This window comes from Candoia aspera, chromosome 2, assembly GCF_035149785.1.
Source record: "Candoia aspera isolate rCanAsp1 chromosome 2, rCanAsp1.hap2, whole genome shotgun sequence".
In the NCBI taxonomy this organism is placed as follows: domain Eukaryota; kingdom Metazoa; phylum Chordata; class Lepidosauria; order Squamata; family Boidae; genus Candoia; species Candoia aspera.
This window is the reverse complement of record NC_086154.1, coordinates 91874196-91897300: the sequence shown is the minus strand read 5'-3', so window position 1 is coordinate 91897300 and position 23105 is coordinate 91874196. Positions and strand designations below refer to the sequence as shown.

General features: G+C 36.7%; 1 protein-coding gene across 1 annotated transcript in view; it reads left to right on the top strand.

The window, feature by feature from the left end:
- The window catches only part of TENM2 (teneurin transmembrane protein 2), an 874568-nt gene that overhangs the window by 763450 nt on the left and 88013 nt on the right, over positions 1 to 23105 (top strand). Inside the window, exon 13 of the mRNA XM_063292454.1 lies at positions 19605 to 19751. Within this exon, the coding sequence (XP_063148524.1) occupies positions 19605 to 19751 (147 nt within the window). The remainder of the gene's footprint in view (positions 1 to 19604; positions 19752 to 23105) is intronic.

Here is a 23105-nt window from a genome sequence, read left to right as displayed (position 1 = left end):
TTCTATTTCATGCTATTCTCTGCCTGTAGATAGCATTCCAACTGTGTCTGGCCTTGCTGCAGCAAAACTCGGTGTGTGAGAATGAGCCCCTGTAGATCTGAGATTCTGCTTTGCATCACAATGTCAGTACTGTTTCAATCTGCAGGTTTTTATTTCACTTCTTCAAGAGGATTTCAGTCCTTAGGAACTGTTCATAGGCACTAGTATGTATACTGTATTCAGGAAGCTTTTTTAGAAATAGTGATTTGGATACAGATAGAAGCAGTACATACAAATAGTGGACCCATATTTAAATCTAGTTCTCTCTCAAGAAGGATTGTGTGGGTATATGGATTTTGTCTAAATGTACCCTTTGGAGAGAGAAAAACCTCACTGATAATTGACAAAGCTTGTCCTGTTACCTATCAAATATTTATGCAAATACAATATTTAGGAGATTTGTTTCATTTTCTTACATTTAAAAAAAGATCCAGAACTACTACCTAATTTGTATTTGGAGTCTTTTGTCAAGGCTGTATTTATCCTTTATTAATATAGCTTTGAAGGGAGAATTAAAAAAAAAAAGAATCTCTCACTTGCAAAATAGCTACTGTTGACATAAATAATTAGGCCACATTGTTTATCTATGTGCTTGCTTTTATGCTTTATGATATTTTTAATGAAAATCTGTGTATATGTGCACATGTATATATTCTCTGGATGGCCACAAATGGAATGAACTTGGCTTGTGGTGCAATGTTTCCTAGCAACTTCATGCCCGTTATCATTTTCCTTCCTTCATTCTTGCACTAAAAGCAAAGTCATGTCCATTAATTCCCAACTGCAATGAAAACTTCTCCGAGATTTTGCTGGCTTCCTACTGTTCATGTTTTCATCTTGCTCAGATGTTCTTGGAGGAGGGGAGACCTGTACCACTGTGATTTGTTGATCACTCTACAATTTCCCTTGAACAAGAAAACTCAGAGTGTATATTCACAATTAATACTTTTTGCATTTAAAAGAAATAGGTATGCTACAGTGTGATACTTCCCTTGATAGTATATCATTTTGGTTGTTCAGACATCAGACATGACACACCAAGAGGTGAAATAAAATGTCTTCAAGGCATATTTTAGGTGGTGCAAACTGCTTCTTTCTTTTAGTGCCTGTGTAGTGCGAATGCATCTTTTTTATTTCAAAAACATACTATGGCCACTTTATGAGCATCAGAAGAACATTACAGAGCTTGTTAGTACATGGCAGTTCTTGACAATTATAACTAACCTTCCACATGCTAGTGGCAAACAAATCCTTATAACTGAACATCACAAATTTGGCAATAACTACAGACAGACAAAGGCTAGTTGTGAGAGGAAACAGAACAGCTTATATCTCAAAGAGAAATGGCCTAGATTAAATATCACCATTCAGGAATGTGAGTTTACCTAAAATTGAAGAGTCAATTTTCTCCTGCCTAAAGCCATGCATGCCATTGTTCTTTCTAGTCTGCATTAGTCAGATCACACCTAGAATACTGCATCTGGGCACCACATTTTAGGAAAGACATTGACAAACTGGAGCATATCCAGAAGAGATAGAAGGGGCTTGGAATGAAAAAAAAAAAAAAAACTTACGTAGAATAGCTGGAACCAGTGTTTAGTCTGGAGAAGAGAAGACTGCAGGGAAACATGACACCTGTCTTCAAACATCTGAAGGTATGTAGGATAAATTTGTTCAGTGTTGCTCCGGAAGAGAGGACAAGAAGCAGATTTCAGTTGGACATGAAGAAGCATTTCCTAATGGTAGGAGCTGATTGAACAGTCTATTTCAGGAGATGGTGGACTCTTGGATGAAGTATTTAAACAAAGGGCTGGATAGCTGTCACCTAGAGATAATGTAGTGGATTCCTGAATTGGATTGGACTATATTATTTTCAAGGTTCCTTCCTACCATTGTACTGTATGATTCTATGAATGTTCTCTTAAAAAAAAATTATATGAAGAAATTAGATTTATGGCAGATAAATTTAAATTTATAAAACAAGAGTAAAGCTGAGTTAGGTAGGTAGTTTAGGCATTTATGTATGGTTCTTTATCAGCTTGAGTTTCAATGTAATATAGTATTAATTACATAATAAGACTGTAATCTACTGTGAATTTAACCAGGAGTAAAGTTCTTTCTTTAAATTCAGTCAGTCTTGCTCTGAATAGATTAATATAGTACAAGGCTGTACTATATGTACAATAAAAGAGATACTGAGAAGTGTATTTCAGAAATATTGAGAGAATCAATAGTTCTCCATCTCTTCTGTGTGTGTGTGTTTGTGCACGTGTGTGTGTGCACATGCCTTCGAGTCAGTGTTAACTCCTGGTGACTGCCTAAACTAGTCCCTGCAGTTTTCTTGGCAAGGTTTTTCGGAAGTGATTTGCCATTGCCTCCTTCCTAGGGCTGAGAGAGAGGAACTGGCCCAAGGTTGCCAGCTGGCTTTGTGCCTAAGGCAGGACTAGAACTCCCAGTCTCCCAGTTTCTAGCTTGGTAGCTTAACCACTACACCAAACTGGTTCTCCCATCTCTTATATACAAATTCAAATTTTGCTGAGATATTTTTAAGAAGATCATAAAGGCATAAGATATCTGGTGGATGAGGCCAAGGCCTATCTTAATCAAGCATGTTTTCAGTGGCCAATGTGATGCCTCTAGGTTACTTGCAAGCAAGAGATAGAGACATATCTATGTGTTGCACTATTGTTACTCCATAATTTGTATTTGGAAGAATGCTGCCCCCAATAAAGGTAACACTAAATAACAAGACCAATAGCCCTTTTAAGGGCATCATCATGTCCTCTGGTAATTAATTTCCCAGGTTAATTCTATATTACCTTCAAATAATTTTCATTGACTGACCCCCTGGTCCTAGCATTTTAAAAGAGGGAGAAAACCCCTATCCAAACCAGGCATTATTTGATACATATCAAACACCTTTTTTTTTCCAAGCTCAAGAGTTCCAAACTTTATAGCTACTTCTTTTAAGAAAGGTGGTCAAATCTACTGATCATTTTGGTTGCCCTCTTCCACGCTGTTTCCATACTGTTTTATCCATTTTCAAATATGATGATCAGAAATCTGTGCAATATTCCATAGGGGGACATACCCTATGTATGTAAGGGCATTACAGTTTGGCTATTTTACTTACAATTCCTTTCCTAATTAATTCTAGCATGGAATCAGCAAGTTTTCCAGTTGTTGCGCACTAAATCAACTTCTTCATTGAAATATCCACTATGACCCCCAGATCTTTTCTTGGATAGTTGCAGACTATTCAGAACTCATCAATGTATACATAAAGTTATAGCTTTTTGTCCAAACATGCATTACTTTTTATGATTTATCGCCCAGAGTCTCCTTTTCAGGAGAGATGGGCAGTGATAGAAATTTGAAATATAAATACATAAATACATTTAAACTGAATCGTATTTACCATTTTGTTAATCATTCATCCAGTTTAAAGAGATCCTTCTGAAGCTCTTTACAATCCCTTTTAGTTTTTACCACCATGAATAGTTTGATATCATCCACAAACCTAAAAAGCTTACAGCTAAACCCTATGTCAAGATATTTGATTAATATACTGTATGTTTTAAAAAACACCAGCCCCAACACTGTCCATGAGGCACTCCACTTCTTACTTATTTCTGCTAAGAAAACTATCCATGTATTCCTAGTTTTTGCTTTCTTTTTTAACCAGTTAGCAATCCATAAAAGGACAGGTCCTTTTTTCTATGACCACTAAGTTAACTCAAAGTCTTTGCTGAGGACATTTGTCAAAGTCTTTTTGAAAATCTAGGCAAACTATCTCTACAAAGTCACTTCCATTCATTGACGCTCTCCAAAAAATTATAGAAGATTGGTGGGGCAGAATTATTTTTTGCAGAATCCATGCTGATTTTCCTTCAGCAAAGGATTTTTCTTCTATGGGCTTATTTTTGCTTCAGTTACCATTTCTACACCTTTGCCCAGAACAGTTGTTAAGTTGAGACACCTATAATTATCCACATCTGCCCCGGGTACATTCTAAAAACTGGTGTCACGCTGGCTACCTTACTATCATTTGGTAACCAGCCTTACAGTATGTGAAGGACAAGTGACTGTTTTTTCCGGGGTAGAAGCTCAGATGTGAGCAATTTCATATTTAAGTTCCTTATGATCCCTCAGGTAGATGCCTTCAGGATCTGTGATAAGTTACCTGGTATTCTTCTCAGATGTCGTAGAATATTTTGCCATGTTACCTCAGTTTCTTTTTATTGCTCCCATTCTCTCTCTGAGAAAAGTAATACAGATTCAGGTTCTTGTCCTACAGCTTTTGTTGTAAAGACAGCTAGAAAGAATTCATTCTGTTTACCTACAGACTGTCAAATTTCTTTCAATGTCCCATTCATTTCTCCTTGAGCAGCCTTTTCATTCTTATTTAAACAGTGTATTTATTGGGGAGTGGGGTACATTTTGTGGTATGGATTTTATGAAAATTTATCAGCAGTGCAATTCAGGTTCTGCTCAAGTTAAATATGTTCTTTTTGACTTAGAATATATGCTGTCTTTAAATAGGAGTTCCTAAAGCAATATCAGCTGTAACTGACACATGGACATTTCTTGTTTTAACATTTTTATTGTTTAAACAGCAAAAGATGAAAGGAAATAAGACAAGATAAAACAAAAAAGACCCCTGAATATAGATTAAAAGCATAATGAAAAGTCTTTCTAGTAGCACATTCTCCCATTTCCTTCTCTCTGTGTTCCCAACTGCTGAGCACAATTTAGATATCTATACTTTACATTGAACATGAAAGGTTGCTGCTGATTTCTGTTTAAGTCCTATAAACCAAGTTCCAGATGTCTAACCACCTTGCTGTGTAATGTGTTACATATGAGGGGACCATTCCTGCTTGAATTTGGTTAAACTTCTATTATGGATATAGACGGTCAATTTTGCCATTGCAAGCATTCTCAAATTTTAGTCTTCCAGTCTGATACCATCAGCAAATTTCTCTTTTCCAGTATTGTGCCAGGTTTGTTCTTGCAGCTTTCAACATACATATTAGCATATTGTGATATTTTTCATTTATGTTTTCTGTAAATATACCTAATAAAAATATCTGTGGTTTCGTTTGAATATTTTGTTAAAGGTTTTTGAACATTTGGTGTATGTCTTTCCAGTACTTTTGAAGGTTTTTTTTTTTAACATAACTGCCACTTCCCTTCTTTTTTGTGGGATTTCCAACATGTGTTGTTATATGCCTTGTTTTAATCATGGCAAGTGTTGATAGAGTTATGTGCCATCTGTAAAACATTTTATACCTATTTTCCCTTGAATTATAGTTTAGAGTAAATGCTATTAATTTTTTTTCCATAATTCTTCCCTTTGGTCTATTATGATAGCTTCTTTGAAGTTTTGCATCCATATTATCACACATTTGATTTGTTCTGTTTCCAGTGATAATTTGTAAATACATCCTAATAAGTGATCTTCATTCTGTGTAAGCATTTCAAATTCTGTTATCTTTCTCAAGATTTCTCCTTTTTTAAAGACTGGTTTCTATTTTTCCAGTTATTTGCAGATACAATAACCATGGTAAGTTCCTTCCTTCGTTGGACAATTCTTGTTGTGTCTTTAGTCTGTTTCCTGAATCTGGATATATCATATTTCCATATGTAATTAAATCTTTTTTATTGTAAATTTACTTAGAATAAAAAAGGTTGGACGGTGATGCTAATGGTGAAATTGCCAGACTTATCCTTGCTTTTAAATGCATTCCAAATTTTTAATAAACTTTTTCTTATAATATGTCTCTTCAGATTTTTTTTCTTTGTTTCTTTATACTATAGATACCTATGAAGTCCATTGGCTAGACCTGTTCCTTCTGTAATTGATGTTCTGCTATTTGGAAATTTTATCCATTCTGTTACCCATAATAGGCAATTTGCTCTTTAATTAGAATAGGAAATGCTAATCCATCTCTCTCTTTTGTGTTCTGCAAGATTTTTAATCTTATTCTTGTTTTTTTTCCTGTTCCAAAGTATAAATTGTACTTTACCAGTCCTCAGATTTTTGTCTGAAATTTGAGTTGGTGCCATTTGGAATAGAAAGTTCATCTTGGGTAGTATATTCGTTTTTATTACTGCAATGAACCCTAGCCAAGAAAGTTTAAAACTTTTCCATCTTTCAAGGACTTTTAAGGTCTTTCCATAATTTGTTGTAATTACTTTGAAATATCTTTTTATTATATCCTGTCAAGTGGAGTCCTAGATATTTCACTGAATCTTTTGTTATCTCACAGCCAGTTTGTTTTTTTACAGTGTTGTCTTCTTCAGAGATTAAATGCCTTGTTACTATCTTAGTTTTCTTTTCATTAATTTTATATCCAGAAAGTCTTTGATTACTTGCATCAACTATCCCATTGAGCTTTCTGGTTCTGTAATTCTTAATGCTCTATTATCTGCACAGCATTTCATCTTGCATTCCTCTCCAATTTTGATCCCAGTAATTTGTTCATCTTTTTGGATCCTGTTTTCCAGGACTTCCAAAGCAATTACACATAAGAAAGGAGAGAGTGGACTCCCAGTCCTTGTGCCTTACATACTGAGAAGGTTGCAGAGATTGTTCCATTTGCTGAATTGTTTGCTATTTGCTGTTGTTATATGGTCTCTACCCAGGTTATAAATTCTTCTCAGGGATTCCTTCTGTCCAGAAACTTCACTCTGTCTAGAACCTTCAATAGAAATATCAATTCCAACACTTTTTCCACATCTAAAAATATTACTGCTACCTTCTTTTTCTTAATGTTGATATGTTCTAGTGTGTTTATAATGAATTTGCTGTTGTCCATCATCTTCCTCTTTGGAATACATACAGACATGTCTGGTCTGTATGTATTATTTCAGGTATGAACTATATTAGATCAGCTAATATAGGGGCAAATATCTTGTAATCAACATGCAGTAAAGTAATTGGTTTGTATGACTGAGGATTCTTCAGGTCTTTCTGTTCTTTGTGTATTAAAATTACACATAATTCTTCTCAGGTCTTTGATATTGTTTTTGTTATTTGAATTCCATTCATTGTGTCCAATAGTGATTCCACCAGTTCCGTCTTTAACATTTTGTAATAGTGGGCTACCAACCCATCTGTGCCTCGCACCTTTCAAATTTTGATTTTCTTTATTGTTTCTTTGAAATCTTGAATTCCTATAGATTTATTTAGGATTTGTCTGTGTTCGGTTAATACTTTAAGTTCTGAGTAGTAAGTGTATGTTTTCACATTTTCTCTGTCAATTTTATGTTTAGAATATTTTTTTTAAATATTCTGTGTTTTTCTTCTCTTTCTGATCTTGTATATAACAGTTTATTCTCTCTTTATCTTTTCTGATTTGATCTTCCAAGAGTTTTACTGGTTTATTTGCATTCTCAAAATGGTTTTCTTTGACATATTTTGGTTTCTTCTGGATTTCTTCCATTTCCAATAAGTCCAATTGCTGTCTGACTTTATTTAGCTCTCTTAGTGCTTGGTTGTCTTGAGCTGGTTTTGGGGATCAGTTCTAGTTCCTTTTTCTTTCCATTGTGATTTATACCTATTGTATTCTTTTTTTCCTGGTTCACTGTGAGTCTTATCAGAATTTATCTCATGTAAGCTTTATTTGTCTCCCATATAGTTGTTTCTGGCATCCCTGGAGTTCTATTTATATAATAATAATAATAATAATAATAATAATAATAATACAGGTAGTCCTCAATTTACGACCATTTGTTCAGCAACAGTTTGAAGTCACGACAGTGCTGAATGAAGGGACTTATGACCAGTACCCAAAGTTACGGCTGTTACAGCACCCTTGCAGTCACATGACCATGATCTGGGCGCTTGGCGACCTGTTTGCACTTATGACCTTGCCATTTACAAACCTTGCCAGAAAGTCAATGGGGAAGCCAGCAGGGAAGGTTGCAAGTAGCTGGGGTAAGTCTCCTCCACCCATGCACCCTCCCCAGCCCCTTTGTGCTCATGCTGTGCCAGCCACTCGTGCACCCTTCTCGACCTGCACCACACCCCTGCGCACCCTCCCAACCAGTGCCATGCTCCCACATGCTCTTCCCGACCCACACAGCACATCTCACAAACTCCTGCACAGCCCCATGCACCCTTCCCAACCCATGCCACAGCTCTCCATACCCTTCCCAACCTATGCCGCTCTGCTGCGCACCCTTCTCAACAACAACAACAACAATTCTTTACATTTCTATAATATGGGTTCTTGACATATTAAGGTGTCATTCATCTTTCATCTGAAAGGTTTTTCTCCTTGAAACCATGATATTAGGATTGAGTTGTGGGTTGCATATGCCATTGGACAGATCTGCACTTCCTTTATAAATGGTGTAAAAGCCTTGGAGACCTAACACGTGTAAATTCTTGAGTATATTTGATCTCTACATGAAAATAGAGTATAATCTCTTTCTTCTGGATTTTGTTAGTCTCTGTCAAAGCATCCATCAAAGCCAATCTGTCAATACATATACTGAAAACCTTTCTTGGGAGCTTTTCTCCTTTTTCCCCTTGAATTGATTTGTCTAAATTCAAATCTAGAATTCCATTCAGGTTTCCTATAATAATTATTTCCCACTTTGCAATTTCTATTAGCATGTGGAAGAATCTTTCAAGAATTGTTCCTTCTTTCTATTTGAGGCCAGTGTTAAAACACTGCCTTCTTTACTTAATTTCAGGATTAGAAGACCTCCTTTTTATTCCAGAAGTTTTTCCAATACTTCCCAGGAAGATGATTTCAGATAAATTGCTATTCCATTTTTCCTTGTTTTTCCTGAAGCTATGTATTCTTGACCTAACTTTTTTCTGTCTCAACAAATTGACATTGTCTTTTGTATTATATGTGTTTCTTGTAAACAAACAAAATCAGCTTTATACGTTTGGAGCTTTGTTGAAAATTATCTTTCTTTTATTAGGTAAATTAAGTCCATTTATATTTAATGAGATTAATGTTGTCTTATCCATTTTGATTCTAGTTTGATTTCAGTTTAATGCTGCATCTATACCTTGCTTTCCCCTCTTTTTCACCTCTGGTATCTTTCTCAGTGCCAGAAGATTATTTATTTATTCATTCATTCATTCATTTATTTATTTTTCAAATTTCTGTCACTGCCCATCTCTCCTCAGCAGTTACCCTTTCATATAAAAAGGAAGCTTCATGGTTGTCCTGATGGTTATTCTTTTTGTTTCCAGAAAGATGTCCAATGTAACAGGATTGTCCACCTGTAGCTAATTTTAGTTCCTAGTGCCCTTGTAAGAAATGCAGATTCTCTCCTTTTTCTCAACATTCTACGAGAGATATCTTGAAATATTTGAATTTGCTTCCCATATATAGTTAAAGGTATCATAATCTGCTATTTCAGAATGGTGTCACTTGTTCTCTTATCTAAAAATCTTACAAGGATATCCCAGTGTCCTTTTCTTCTTTGTGCAAATATGGAATTTATCCCGAAACTATACTCAATATCTGGAAAATCTCTGTTTATTTTAAGTATTCTTCCATCAGAGCTTTAAAGTGGCTTTCGGGATCTCCTTTTCCAAAATCTTCTGGGAGGTCCTTGAATCTTAAATTTAACTGACTTTGCTGAAATTTAAATGTATCCATTGCTCTTTCCATTTCTTGGTCCTTTCACTCTTGGGCCTTCAACACTTGTGTCAAATTTTCTCGTTTTGTTTTTTGTTTTTCCTTTTAATTCTGTAATATGTTGTGTATTGGCTTGAACACTCTTTGCAATGTGCATAATCTCTGTTTTTAAGGCTGCTCTCATACCTTCCATCTCTGTTTTTAGATCAACTTTCTTATCCTCCATTTTGTTCATGACTATTTTTTGTGATGGTTCTCAAATTGGAATATGTCAATTTAAAATACATCTTTTGGTGCCATCGAGTGGATCTTCTTATATCTTGCAGTTGGAGGGTGAGAAAAAGAACTGAAATGTGATGCTACCAACTTGTTACATAAATCCAAAATGCTCAAGGTTAGCTGCTTGCACCCAAACAATCTCTTGCTCCACTGTTGTAATTCTCTATGAATCACAGTGATTCACAGAAGCAGTTAAAGCCTGCTGTAGATTAAAATCTACCTGCTGCATGAGCTCAACAGAATCTGTTTTGCAAGTACTTTCCATTCCAGACCTCATCTTGACTAACATTTTATCTTTTTTAAGAGAAACATTTGTCTCAGCTCAATACTGTTGTTACTGCTGTAGATCCATTCTCCCTCTCTTCTCTCTCTCCACATGGGAACTATTGGGCAAAGCGGTTCAAATAATTGTAATTATAAAATTTACAGTACAGGAAACTAATTGTCATTGTAAGATCCAATACAGAGAAATGATAAGCCAATGCTTGGTTCTTTCAGAGATTTCTTAAATCCTTCTGCCAAAGAAATACAAAAAAAAGGGGGGGAGATTGAGAGTTAGCAGCATTGAGCACAGGCAGTCGGCTTTGAAAAACTGCACCTGTGTGTGTGCATGTTAGATGGCAAAAAAAATTTCCTAGGGGAAACCAAGAATCCCCTGGCTATGTTTTCTTAGTCTAACTCATGGCCTACATGCCTAGGAGTTAAGAAAAATACCACAAAATTCAGAGCAGGGCAGGAGGAAGGTTTTTTTCAGAAAGCCATGATTGCTCCCATCCCAGCCCTTTTATTCAAACATCCAAAGTCTGGCTAGTTTTCTGCTTCAAACACATACATTTAAAATGCTTTTTATTGTTTCCTTTATTATTATTATTATTATTATTATTATTATTATTATTATTAGCCATACATTCCCCAAATTCCCTTTCAGTTCTTCTACCACAATTTGTATTCCTTTTTGTTCTCTGTTTGCTTTCTATTTCCTGAATGAAGTCTTTTTAACCTTTACAGGATTCTGGACTCTATTATAAGGTCAAGCCAGCCACTTTCTGGACTTGGTTAACCCTTTCATACGTTCCTATTGAACCTCACTTTTGTGGTTTTTAATAATCTTTAAGCATTATGAAGAGATTTGTCCCTTTTTGCTTTTCCTTTATACCACTCTTCTACCAGTCCCGCAATCTTTGAGAAGTTTCCTTCCTATAGTCAAATGTGACTGTGTCTCCCACTTGCAAGCATACTAAACTTACCAGGATTGCAGTCACTATTTCCTGACAGTTCCACTACACTTACATTTTGCACCAAATCATGCTCATAACTTAGGATCAACTCTAGGATTTCTTCTCTGGATTGTTTCAAGTCCAGCTCTTCTAAGGAACAATCATGCAAGATAATTTGGTTTATTAGTTGTGAATGTACTCAGTTTATGTGGGAATAATTGTAGTCCCAATATTATAACAATCTTCCTCCTGATGCATCTCAGATTTTTTTTTCACTATCTCAAGATCACTTTCAGCATTTTACCAGTTGGGTGGTAGTGTATCCCTAGATCTAATCAGCATTATGGCCGGATTGTAACGCTTACCAACAAGAATTCTACAGTAGTTCACAGATACCTGATGTCCTAGAGTGGGCTGTAAGGAGAAGTTCTGGGTAGAATGGCTGAAAACTTCCAAACTGAATTTTGCAACAAGAGATTTAGCCTGGCTAAGGGGAACCCATTATAAGTATCTTTTATAGGGAAACTCTTGGGAAAAGGAGTTGCCACTACTTAAGCTTTCCTAAATGTTGGTACAGGTAGTCCTTGTTTAGTGACCAAAATTGGGACTGTCAACTCAGTTGTTAAGTGAAGCAGTCACTAAGTGAAACTGCAACTGTGCTTACAATCTTACTTCAGCTTTCCTTTGCTTGACAGACCTGCAAAGGCCATGAATGCAAAGATTGGTTGCAAAGTTACTTTTTCATCAACATCGTAACTGAACAGTTGCTAAATGATGCAGTTGCTAAACAAGGACTATCTGTAATATGTAATTTTCATAATATGAGGGATGACTGTATATATATATTTATTTATTTATTTGTCATATTTTTATCATTGTCCATCTCCCCCACATGGGGGACCCTGGGCGGTTCACAGTAAAAACAATTTAAAACTCAATAAATTTATAAATAATACTAATATTTCAATAAATATAAAATACAATATAAAATACAATAAAATCCAAATAAGGGCAGATTGATTCAGCCCATAAGGGATCAGGCTGGTCCCTGCAGGGCTAGGGAACTAACCAGCCCCAGGAATGGCTCTTCCTCTCCCTACTCCAAGCATGGTGACAAAACCAGGTTTTCAGCTGTTTTCTAAAGTCCAGAAGAGAGGGGGCTAACCGCATTTCTGGTGGAAGGATGTTCCAAAGGGCGGGAGCTGCTGCAGAGAAGGCAGATGGAGTTCTGGACCCCGCCAGATGGCATTCTCTTGCAGACGGGGTCCGTAGCATGCCCTCTCTGCATGACCAGGTGGGATGGCTTGATGTGACAGGGGTGAGATGGTCCCTTAGGTAACCTGGACCCATGCCATGTAGGGCTTTAAAGGTGATAACCAACACCTTGAATTGGACCCGGAAGCAAACTGGCACCCAATGCAGCTCGCGGAGCAGTGGAGTTATACGTGCTGATCTTGAAGCACCTAAAATCATCCATGCAGCCGCATTTTGGACCTTAGCTTCCGGATACTCTTCAAGGGTAGCCCCATGTAGAGCGCATTACAGTAGTCTATATGGGAGATGACCAGGGCATGAGTGACTGTGATATATACTTTCAGGTGTATATACCTCTTTCCCCAGGAGTTTTTCCCCCACAACCACAACAACCTTGTGAAATAAACTAAGCTGATTTGATTGACTGATTGATTGATTGATTGATTGATTTTACATAGCCACCCATCTCACTTGATAGACAGCAGTGGGCCCAAATCACTCTTTTGAGTTTCTATATCTGATAGTGGAGTTCAAGCTGTGCCTCTCCCATCTAGTATCCTAACCTCTTATACTATTTTTGTAACTTCCAAAATCATGGAGTCTTTTCTGCAGCAAATGATGAAACTTTCTTTTTTGATGTCAGATATTCTGTCTAAAACAGCAGCAATCTCATCATTTTAAACATAAAAAGAAGATATATTGCATGCATCTACATGTATTGACTACATTTAGATGTAATACTAAAAACTGGCTTCTGTTAACTGACTTAACTTGCTGTTGTCATAAATTGCTTGAAAATGATTAAACAAAGCAGTTTGCTTCCTCAGTTTCTGACTGATTTCTATATTGCTACTGCTGCTTGTTTAGTATACTAAACCTCTTGTGGGATGGCATAATTTTATCGTATCAACTAATTGCTTGCTGAGGAGCTACAACAGAAGAATGCAAAAAAAAATCAACTATACTTAGCATGCCTGTAAGGAAATCCACTTGGCAGTTGAGGGGTAGGGAATGAAAAGAAAATAAAGATGGTGGTCATGACCAAAGTGACACTCTTTTGTACATGCAGTGTTGTCACATACAAAAGGGGCAAGGCTTCTGTCACACAACCATCGCCACCATCTTGACGTTTTTGGCTCTCCTTGCAGTTGCCACTGATACTATAAGTCATTTCCTTTCTGCTTTGCAAGTGATAGCCTTGAATCCAGAAGTCTTTAATCCTTTCCCAACATGGAAAACAATGGATAGGAAAAAGAGCTTCTGACCTGAAGGCAGGTTTGTAGAAATCACTTTGGATTTTCTATGAAATCTACAGAGAAATCATATATCTGGTTTCTAAACTAAGAAGAAACGTAGGAATGTGTATATTGGCCCACCATGTTCCCCAAACTTCATGACCACTATTTAGAAACTTGAAGTAAAGTATGATACAATTCAGGGTCATCTGGGGAGGGGGGTCAAAAAAGCTGTGACTGCATGATTGAGGACCCTCTCTGTTTGCATTGCATCAATGACAGATTCATGTACAAAGAAAAATCAGAGCAGTACTAAAAGTCTAAGTGATCAGAGGGACAGTACTGATACAATACCAATAATAGCTCTACAATGTTTTTGCCTTACTTCAATGATACCAGGGATTAAATTTTGTCTATCCACCAGTATCTGCTATAGTTATCTATTTCTTAACCAGTCACTGGCAAATCCTTTCAATACAGAAGTGCCTTGGTAGGTGCTTCTGACACACACACACACACAGACACACACATAGACACACACACAACAGTTTTATGCTACTTATCAGCCATAAGCTGGCACCTACATCCAGTCATCCAGTAAATGTATCTGAAGATAATATGAAATCAAATTTTCCTGGTTCATAGGGAGAAAACAAGTGAAAGTAGTTGTGAAAAATCAGAGCAGTACTAAAAGGCTAAGTGAGCAATCACATGCAAGACCCAAACTATGGTGCAGACACATGATCAACTTAGGGTTGTCTTCAAAAAACAATTCATAGAAAGTTTATTGGGACATGGGTCATGGAGATGGTATGGGATTATGGTCCCAGTGAAGAACTGGGCAATAGCAGACCAGAGCACCTTAATGTTCCTGAACTCATCCAGAATTGGTGATTGATTGATTTAGAATTTAGAACTTATAGGCTATATTTGTATCTGTTATTTATGCCCACCTTCCAGAAGGAAAATATTATCATCAGCACCTGACCCTGCTTGTTATTTCACAGGAATACGTGGCTCGGCTCACAAATATTGTGAGGAATGCTTCCAACAAAGCATTTTGAAACAGTATCTTCCTTGATGTCTAAGATGTTATATAGAGACCCATAGCTCTCCTTTAATGCCTCTCTCAATTAGTCTCACTTTGCACTGAGGTGCAAATAAAGTTCCTTACAGAAGTCCCATTTCAGACTGGTAATACTGCTAATACAGTGCTAGCCAGGTTTTCATACAGAATCTGATCACCCAGCATCAGCAAATTTAGTGTGAATCTGGGATCCTACTGAATATGTTTCCAATCAAGAAGCGTATCTGCTGTCAAAGAGATCCATAACGGTATGGGTTTGTGGCTTTTGATGGACATTTATATACACATCCACAGAGTGGTCCTTGCTGAATAGAATGAACATTCCCATCGTGGGTTTCAGTGCCCCTAACTAGTAAATGGGCTTGTGGTTCATTGTCTTGTTAAGATGTAGCAGAAACCATTGGCAAACGGCATGTGGGAAAGCAGCCAAGCAGTGGTCCTATTATGTCTTTCTTAGAGTGACCAAAGGGAGACAGACCTCATAGCAGCACAAATTGTATTGTTTGTGAAGTGCTGCATTAGAAACAATATGTACACAACCAGAACAAGTAGCAAATGTCCCTATTGATCAATTACACTGAAATATTATCATTTTAAACATATAAATGTTCATAGAAGCAGGAATTATAAGGCCTAAGTAATTACATTTTTGTTCATTTTCACCAGGAGAGGGTTCATACTCTCTCTTGGAATAACCCTAGGAAGTTAGATGGCCCTTCGTATAGAGAACAAAAACAAAATATTTGAAAGAAAATCTGTTATCTACCAAAATGGAACAATTACTGAGCATTCCCACAAGCCCCACAAACTGACTGTCAGTTTCCAGCCCTCTCTTGTAGCATCTTCAGCAAACCAGCTTTGCCTCCTGTCAACAGAAAGTACTCCGCTTGTGGCACCTCATGTGCAATTGGAGGAAGGACATGGGCTGACTCATACACTATGGGCTGTGTCCAATATACTGCTAGTTAATTTCAAACTAGAGAAGGGATTATCACTGTTAAAGATGATAGAGAATGTGTATTTGTTGTTGCTGCAAATACCTTAACAAGTAGAAATGGGTGAGGAGAGTGAAGGGCAAGATAACCTTTTGGTTTAGCAGCATTGCATGAGTAACACCTGAAAAAATAATAACTTGCCTGTTTATGGTCTTGGTCCTTTCATGCATGCACCTTTCAAATTCATAGACCAGGGTTTCTCAACCAGGGTTCCGTGGTATCTTAGGATTCCATGAGAGGTCACTAGGGGTCCCTGGGAGATCATGATTTATCAAAAAAATTATTTCAAATTCAGGCAACTTCACATTAAAGAGGTAAGTTTCATTCTTTATTTTTAGTTTAAGAACACTGTTAATGCATATATACAAGCCTACCCATGAAAGGAGCATAACAATTTTGTAACTTCTGGCCTATATTTGAGCCTGAATGTGCAGGGGTTCCTCAAGGGTCAAGAGTTCCTCCAGGGTCAAAACATTGAGAAAGGCTGGCATAGACTATGTCACACTTGGGCTCTTATGGCAGTATACATGACCTAGCTAAAATAGTTGATGCTTCTTGTAACATGAATACAGCCCAGACCAAAAGAAAACTGTCCCAATGTAATTCTGAATGTAGCTTTATATGGAGACTCATATGTTTTCCCTTAATTCTGCTATGCATCTTTCACCAAGGTGTTAACCAGTTACACTCTTTTACCTTTTATTTTTCCACCTAATATTCAGCCTTGCTGCATCCTGCAGATCTATGGTCCCTTTGCTCGATTGCGGGGAAGTTTGCATATTCATCATACTTTTTAAACAAATGCAGAGAATCTCATTTTTACCAGTCATAACCCTTGTTCCTTTGAATAAAGACTCCATGTTTTAAATATCAGTTGAATTTTAAAGGAAAGAAATGAAGATCCTTTAACATCTCTCCTTCTGGAAGGGTTAAAATCATTTTCCCCCATCAAAATTTGAAAGTGAGTATTTTCCCATAACCTACAATTTTACAATAAATTTCCAACTTTAAGTCTGAAACTCTTCCATCACTGGCTTTAATTATTCCCCCCTATATTTTAGCCTATTTAAAATATTCATCCCATGGTTTAACCTCCAATATATACTTGACTCCCTTAGATAATATGGGAACTCACTCATGCCTTGCTGCAAATCTGATTGGTTTCTTTTATCCTGTTACATGGTTTTTCTCAGAAGGTTGTCAAGTCACCCAAGCAATTCCTGTTCCTCCTATTTTTTTCCTTTACCTACACTAGGATTAAATATCTGCCAGAGCTGAGCACTTACTCCATTGAGTAGATCTTTCTAGAAAAACTGCAACCACTAGTGTGGGAGTTGTCCTAGTATTACTTTATTACAGTGAAATAATTTAATTCATTTCAATAGTGTTGGAAAGACCAATCCCAGTCCTTGTCCTCAAGGTGATCTGCTCCTGCATAAAGGCCCTGGCTAATGGTTTTTGTGTGGAATTGTGCCTTTACAAAATCACTGTGAGACCACTTCTCCTGTGCAAGTTTCAGAAAATTAGTTGTTAGTCCACATGCCCATTTGCTGATGGTGCAGACTTTGGAGTAAGTGTGCTAGGAAGAGGTAGTCTTGGTACATAAGTGTGCCATCTGTTATTTGCAACTAGCTATCTCTTTAGGATGATTCTATACACTCAGTGGTCTTTTCCACTGGGTATCAGCTTTTAAATTCCATTCCTGAGGACTTATGATATGCGGGAAACCTCCTTGAATTTTTTTCAGGGTGTTAACAATCTTTGTACACAATGGTGGTGAGACACAAACACATTTTCTCAGACATCAGCGCTAAATGATAGCAGCTTCATTCCAAAGCATGTCCCAGGGACTTTTTGAATTTCCAGATTCATGCAGAAATCAGTGGAAAGTCCTGCCTCTTAATTATTACAGCAGTTGGCCAACATTCTCGATTTGTTGGGTGTCCTGGGAGCAGATACTTAGGAAGCAAAGCAAAGAAACAAGCAAGGATTTCTGTGGAGTTTCCCCAGCCATAGATTATTTGAGGGGAAGGGGGCTATAGAAGTTTCTCTATACATATGAGTAGAGAAAAGAAAGTGCCTTTGAAAAAGAATATCTCCAGTTAGCTTTCTAAGCTTCCACAAAGTTTGCTTTAACAGATCAGACTTAGTGGGCTATTTTTCACCTTTTTAAAGAAGAGTACAAGAATACAAATGAAAGGATGATGGGAAATGGGAGTTAAAGAACTTTACTACACTGTTTGTGTCATGGGATGCAAACAAATAATCCTGTGGGGAATAATAATTGGCTTCAGGAAGATAAGTGTGTGAGGAACATCAAGTGATGAAATGTTTGGTCAAGAAAACTAGTGCCCTTGCAATCATCAGTTAGTGTTTCCAAAAAGGATTTCCCAGAAATGTCAGTCTGAGGGAACAGATTTCCTTTCCTTTACTCCCACTGCAGTTGCAAGGTAGTTATTTGTAACTTTAGGTGTGGGTAAAGGTAAAAATTTTGCCACAGATTTATTTGTTGTTTTGAATGGGCAGTCTTTTAAAGATGCTATTAGATCTAATTAGATCCCTTTATCCGGCTTGGATCTAGCAACAGCTCTGAAATGAAGCACTCTGCCCTGAAAGAAAGGACTAAGTTGGGAAATAATACATGTTGCAAAGCAGAATGCAACGGGAGAGGTAGTTTAAAAAAAAAAAAAAACTCTGTAGGACTAAGATAGACTGGAACAGTTTAACTGTATAGCTGCTCCTGTTCCTTACTCCTCTCTTTCCCTATTTCTTTTAATGACTAAGAAGATTTGGTTCTATTATCTCATTTACCTTCATGCTGATTGCCACTGCTGTTTTTATCCATGGATATTCTGATTTAATATAGTCAGAATGGCATGAATAATTTTATTTTATTTCAGTTAAAAGTTAACCATGTTAAGCCAGTACCACTTGTTTTACAGGTCAGTGAGAGCAAAAATAGGCATTCTGGTGCTACAACTACCATATCTGGGCTGCATAAATCCAGATAACTATTACAGCAGGAACAGCTCTTACCCATATAGACTGCTTCCCAGAAAATTATGCAGTCAGCATACAGATTACTTGGGAAATGTTGCTTCAAATTTATGAATGAGACTTCAGCAAATGGAACCTTTATGTCCTTCCTTACTTTGATATAAACGTGATTATTTCTGAATAATCAGAAATAGTTGTTTTTTGCTGTTGGTAGTGCTTTATGAAGCATTGTCTGAAAATTAAGTATCTGTGAATTTAAATCCATTTAATTAGGGGCCTATGATGAATAACCATGACTCCAGCAATGACATTTACATTTAAGAAAGTGAAAGAACACGGCATGTTTCATGTTTTCTACCATATCTTTTAGAAAATACAAATTTATGCTCAGATCTGTTTATATTGCAGTTTGTTAGTTTGTTTTTTGTAAACATGTAGTTATCTTATCTGAAATAACAAGAATGACCATGGATTATAGTACCTTTTATTTAAATTACCCATTTCCTATTAATTTATACAATGACATAGCAGTTCAAACCACAAAGTAGCTTCATCCATGGGGGAAATCTTAGCAAGATGTTATGTTAAATAGTTATTTAAAGATAATAGAAACAAAGTATAACTATTAGAAGAAGCCTTAATCTCTAAAATAGATCCTAAAGACAGTTTGTTGGCAAGGAGGACTACATATAATTTTCATAGACTCTCTTCTGCCCTCTTCTTAGTCAACTTCAAAGCAAATGTGATATCCCTTACGTCAACAAGCCCACATGATACAGTCTTTAGCTTTCTTTTTGGGTGCACAGTAATGTTATCTAATGTGCCTACAGCATAGAATCTTCGTGCAAATCAGTATTACTTGAACTTATCTTCTTCGTTTCTTCAACCAGATGGCTGCCCTGATTTGTGCAATGGCAATGGGAGATGCACACTCGGTCAGAACAGCTGGCAGTGTGTCTGCCAGACCGGCTGGAGAGGGCCTGGATGCAATGTTGCTATGGAAACCTCCTGTGCTGATAACAAGGATAATGAGGGAGGTGAGCAAAAGTCTTCCAATTCCCAGCCTCAAAAGAACAGAGGGTTATGTGCAGTTTTGTCATGAGTCATTTTACGAGAGAAAGACCCCCTCTCCTACGATTGTCAAGTGTTGTTGTTACATTTCCACTGAAGCAAATGAGATGGATAAAGTAGTGCTCTTGTGAGCAAAATAATGTGACCTGAAAGACTTCTTTTCAATATAGGACTTGATTCATTTTTGGCAAAGCTCAGATTTGGAGGCTAGAATTTTCACTAGGCATTTGTGTGGTTTAGAATTTCAAGTCTCAGTGCTCCTTCAGATACACCCCCTTTGTGACTTACACTTGCAGAAATACCAGCATACATTGCAGATTATTCAAGCAAAGGCACAGATGATTAAGCAGGACACTTTCCAAGGTATTGTTAAATACCAACAATGGGCAAATACAAGAGAATTCTGGACAAAGGTAATACTTGTATTTTATCAAATTCAATTCACAGTGCAGACAATGCTAAATGGAACAGAATAGTGGAACTCATTTTACTGGCTATGATACAAGAATTTATTCTTGTTTCTTTTTCTTTTTTAAATAACATGTTCATTAGTAAAATACAGAGTTCTGTCTCAGAATTGATACATCTTGTCCTGAAGACCATATAAGCTGGAAGAAAGTAAGCCAGTGATAAATTGAAAACTGTTTTAGTATAAAGTACACCTCTGACTTCAAATGCTATCACTGTCTGTTTTAACACATTCACCAGTCACACATTTTTATGTATTATATTTTTTCAATCTATACATGTGTTTTTTTCCTCCCACATGCAGTTTTATCCATTATGCACAATCATTTCCCAAGGATTTAGCTCCAAGTATATTGAATGTTTGAAGAACTCATTTTTTATTAATAATTTAACGTTCAATCAACAAACTTTCTCAACATTTAAAGCTAATTGTCAAAACTTGTTTACTTGAGTGTTTCTTGCATTCTTTGGCCTGCTGAACATAGGGCACATTCATATGAGGATTCAGCATGAGTGTGATAGTAGAACCAGATTACAGTGTTTTCATGATGTTAACACTCTGGAGAACTGAAGTAATGTTTTTTCCCCCAAATTAGTTGAATATAGTTGAACCTTCTGCAAACTATTGGAGAGTGAAGGGGAGGTGGGTTGTTTTGTTTTTGAGATACATCAAGAAGTATACAAAGGTAAATAATATTTATTATACATTGATTTAGACAAAGCTATATAGTTTGAATTATAGAATTGTTTGCCAAATATGGAGTTGCTAAATGCAGTAAGAACAGTACATGATAGAAGTAAACAGAACATTTAAGAAATTATGCATAAAAATCAATAAAAATCTTGGCAAATAGTTCAACACTGAACAGGGAGTAAGAGAGAACTGGATGGTGTCTCATTGGCTGTATCATGTATTCGTGGATAAATGTGTAAAGAATGCTTTTCATGATGTAACAGGTGTGCTGGTTGAAGGCATGAATATAAGTGTACTTCTGTATGCAGATTGTGCTAGTATATTACATCTTCTATTGAGGATCTGCCTGACAAAGTGGCAGTAGCTAGGCAACCCTAGCTGATCACACACACCAAAAAAACTTAACTTAGGAACAGATTTTATTAGTCTTGCATGGGAAATTCCACAGCTGTACAGTAGACAGGAAAGCTTTAAAAATAGCCAATAGAATATGGATATGTCCATGAAGTTGCCAAGAGTTGTACTCAACTGAAATGAAACTTTGCCTTTTATTTAGGATCTAGTAGTGCCAAAATGAGTTTATTATGAGTATGCAAAGATGTATTATGGGTAAACTATCATGATGGGGGGATAGGGAGTATTCCTGGGAGGGGTAAGCAAAGAACACCAGGAGGGTAAGCCAAAAGTATATAATGTGGAGTCCTTGCTGCTCTCTGAGCTTGGTTGTTTTCTTGCAGACATTTCATTGCCTGACTAGGCAATATCTTCAGTGCTAGAAGGGAGTGGGGTTTGCTGTCTGTTTATATGCATCTGTATACATCTGTTTATATACATCTGCATATATACAGTACATCTGTACATCTGCAAGAAAACAACCAAGCTTAGAGAGCACAGTTCAACCCTCCACAGTTCAACCCTGAGGTACAGATACTCTCTTCAGTTGGTAGAAAAGTATATATCCCCAAGCATGAAGGTCACTGCAACTACCCAGCAACCAGGCACCTATATCAGACAGCAGCAATATAGAAAAATGCTGGAGGTGGACAATCACTTTAGTGACAATGGCAAAGTATTTCATACCATGCAGAGAAAGGAAATTATAAATGATTCCTATATTTTATCCAGGATATAACATGGATAGACAATATCAAGTAATGAAAGCATCCTGGATACAGTCCATGTGGTTGCTAAAAGTTGACACAGAGTTGATGCACATATCAATCAATCAGTCAATCGATGCAAAAAAAAAAAAAAAGGATGCAAACAAGTGAAACCTGCACTTGAATGAAAAATATTTAAAATACCGTACCATTATTTGTTGGCTTTTTATGGACACAGCGATGGTAGGAATTGTCCAAAACATCTGGAGGTCAAGGATAAGGGCAAGACTGATCTTGTTCACAAATAATGTGTTCATTTGAATACTAAGAATCTGTTCAGTCCCTTGATTATTTTTAAGTACTGTGGATGTATCCTAAGAATAGGTGCAATGCATCTAAGCAAATGACGAAGAAATTGGGTTTACAGAAAGTACTGAGAATGTTAATTTTTTTCCAATTTGTCATAAGCAGAATGAAATGGCATGCAGATTTCCACTTAAGGTTGATAGACATATACAGATAGGATAGCTTAAAAAAAACCTTCTCAAGGTTTTTCTGTGCCTTGGAAAGGTTATATGAGGAATCTAGCCATATGATTTCTGTCAATATCACCAGGCAAATACCAGCCATGACGAGGAACAGTTCTGGTATGGTAAAAAATTAAGAAATTGCAAGAAAACTCCATGTTGTGTTCAAAGTTGCTACTTTGCAATTATAGCATTTATTTTCCTGGAAGCTCATTTTTAGTTATACCCACAATTTAGTATAGCAGTGAGTGTGAAAGGAGTCAGTTATTGCATTCAGATACCTAAAATGTACAGGCTCTTTTTAGAATACATTGCTGAAAGTATTCTGAAAATAGGACTGAAGAATAATCCAGAGTCACACCAGAAACTTATAAATCAGCAAAGGGGAAGAAAAAAAAAAACAACTGTTCTTTTTCCTATGCAAAACATCATTTTTCACTTCTATTGAAGCAGTTCTTTCTAAATTCTATGAGAGTTCTTCAGAAGCAGGGTCATAGAAATCTTCCAACTTCCTGTAACAGAGTTTTTACC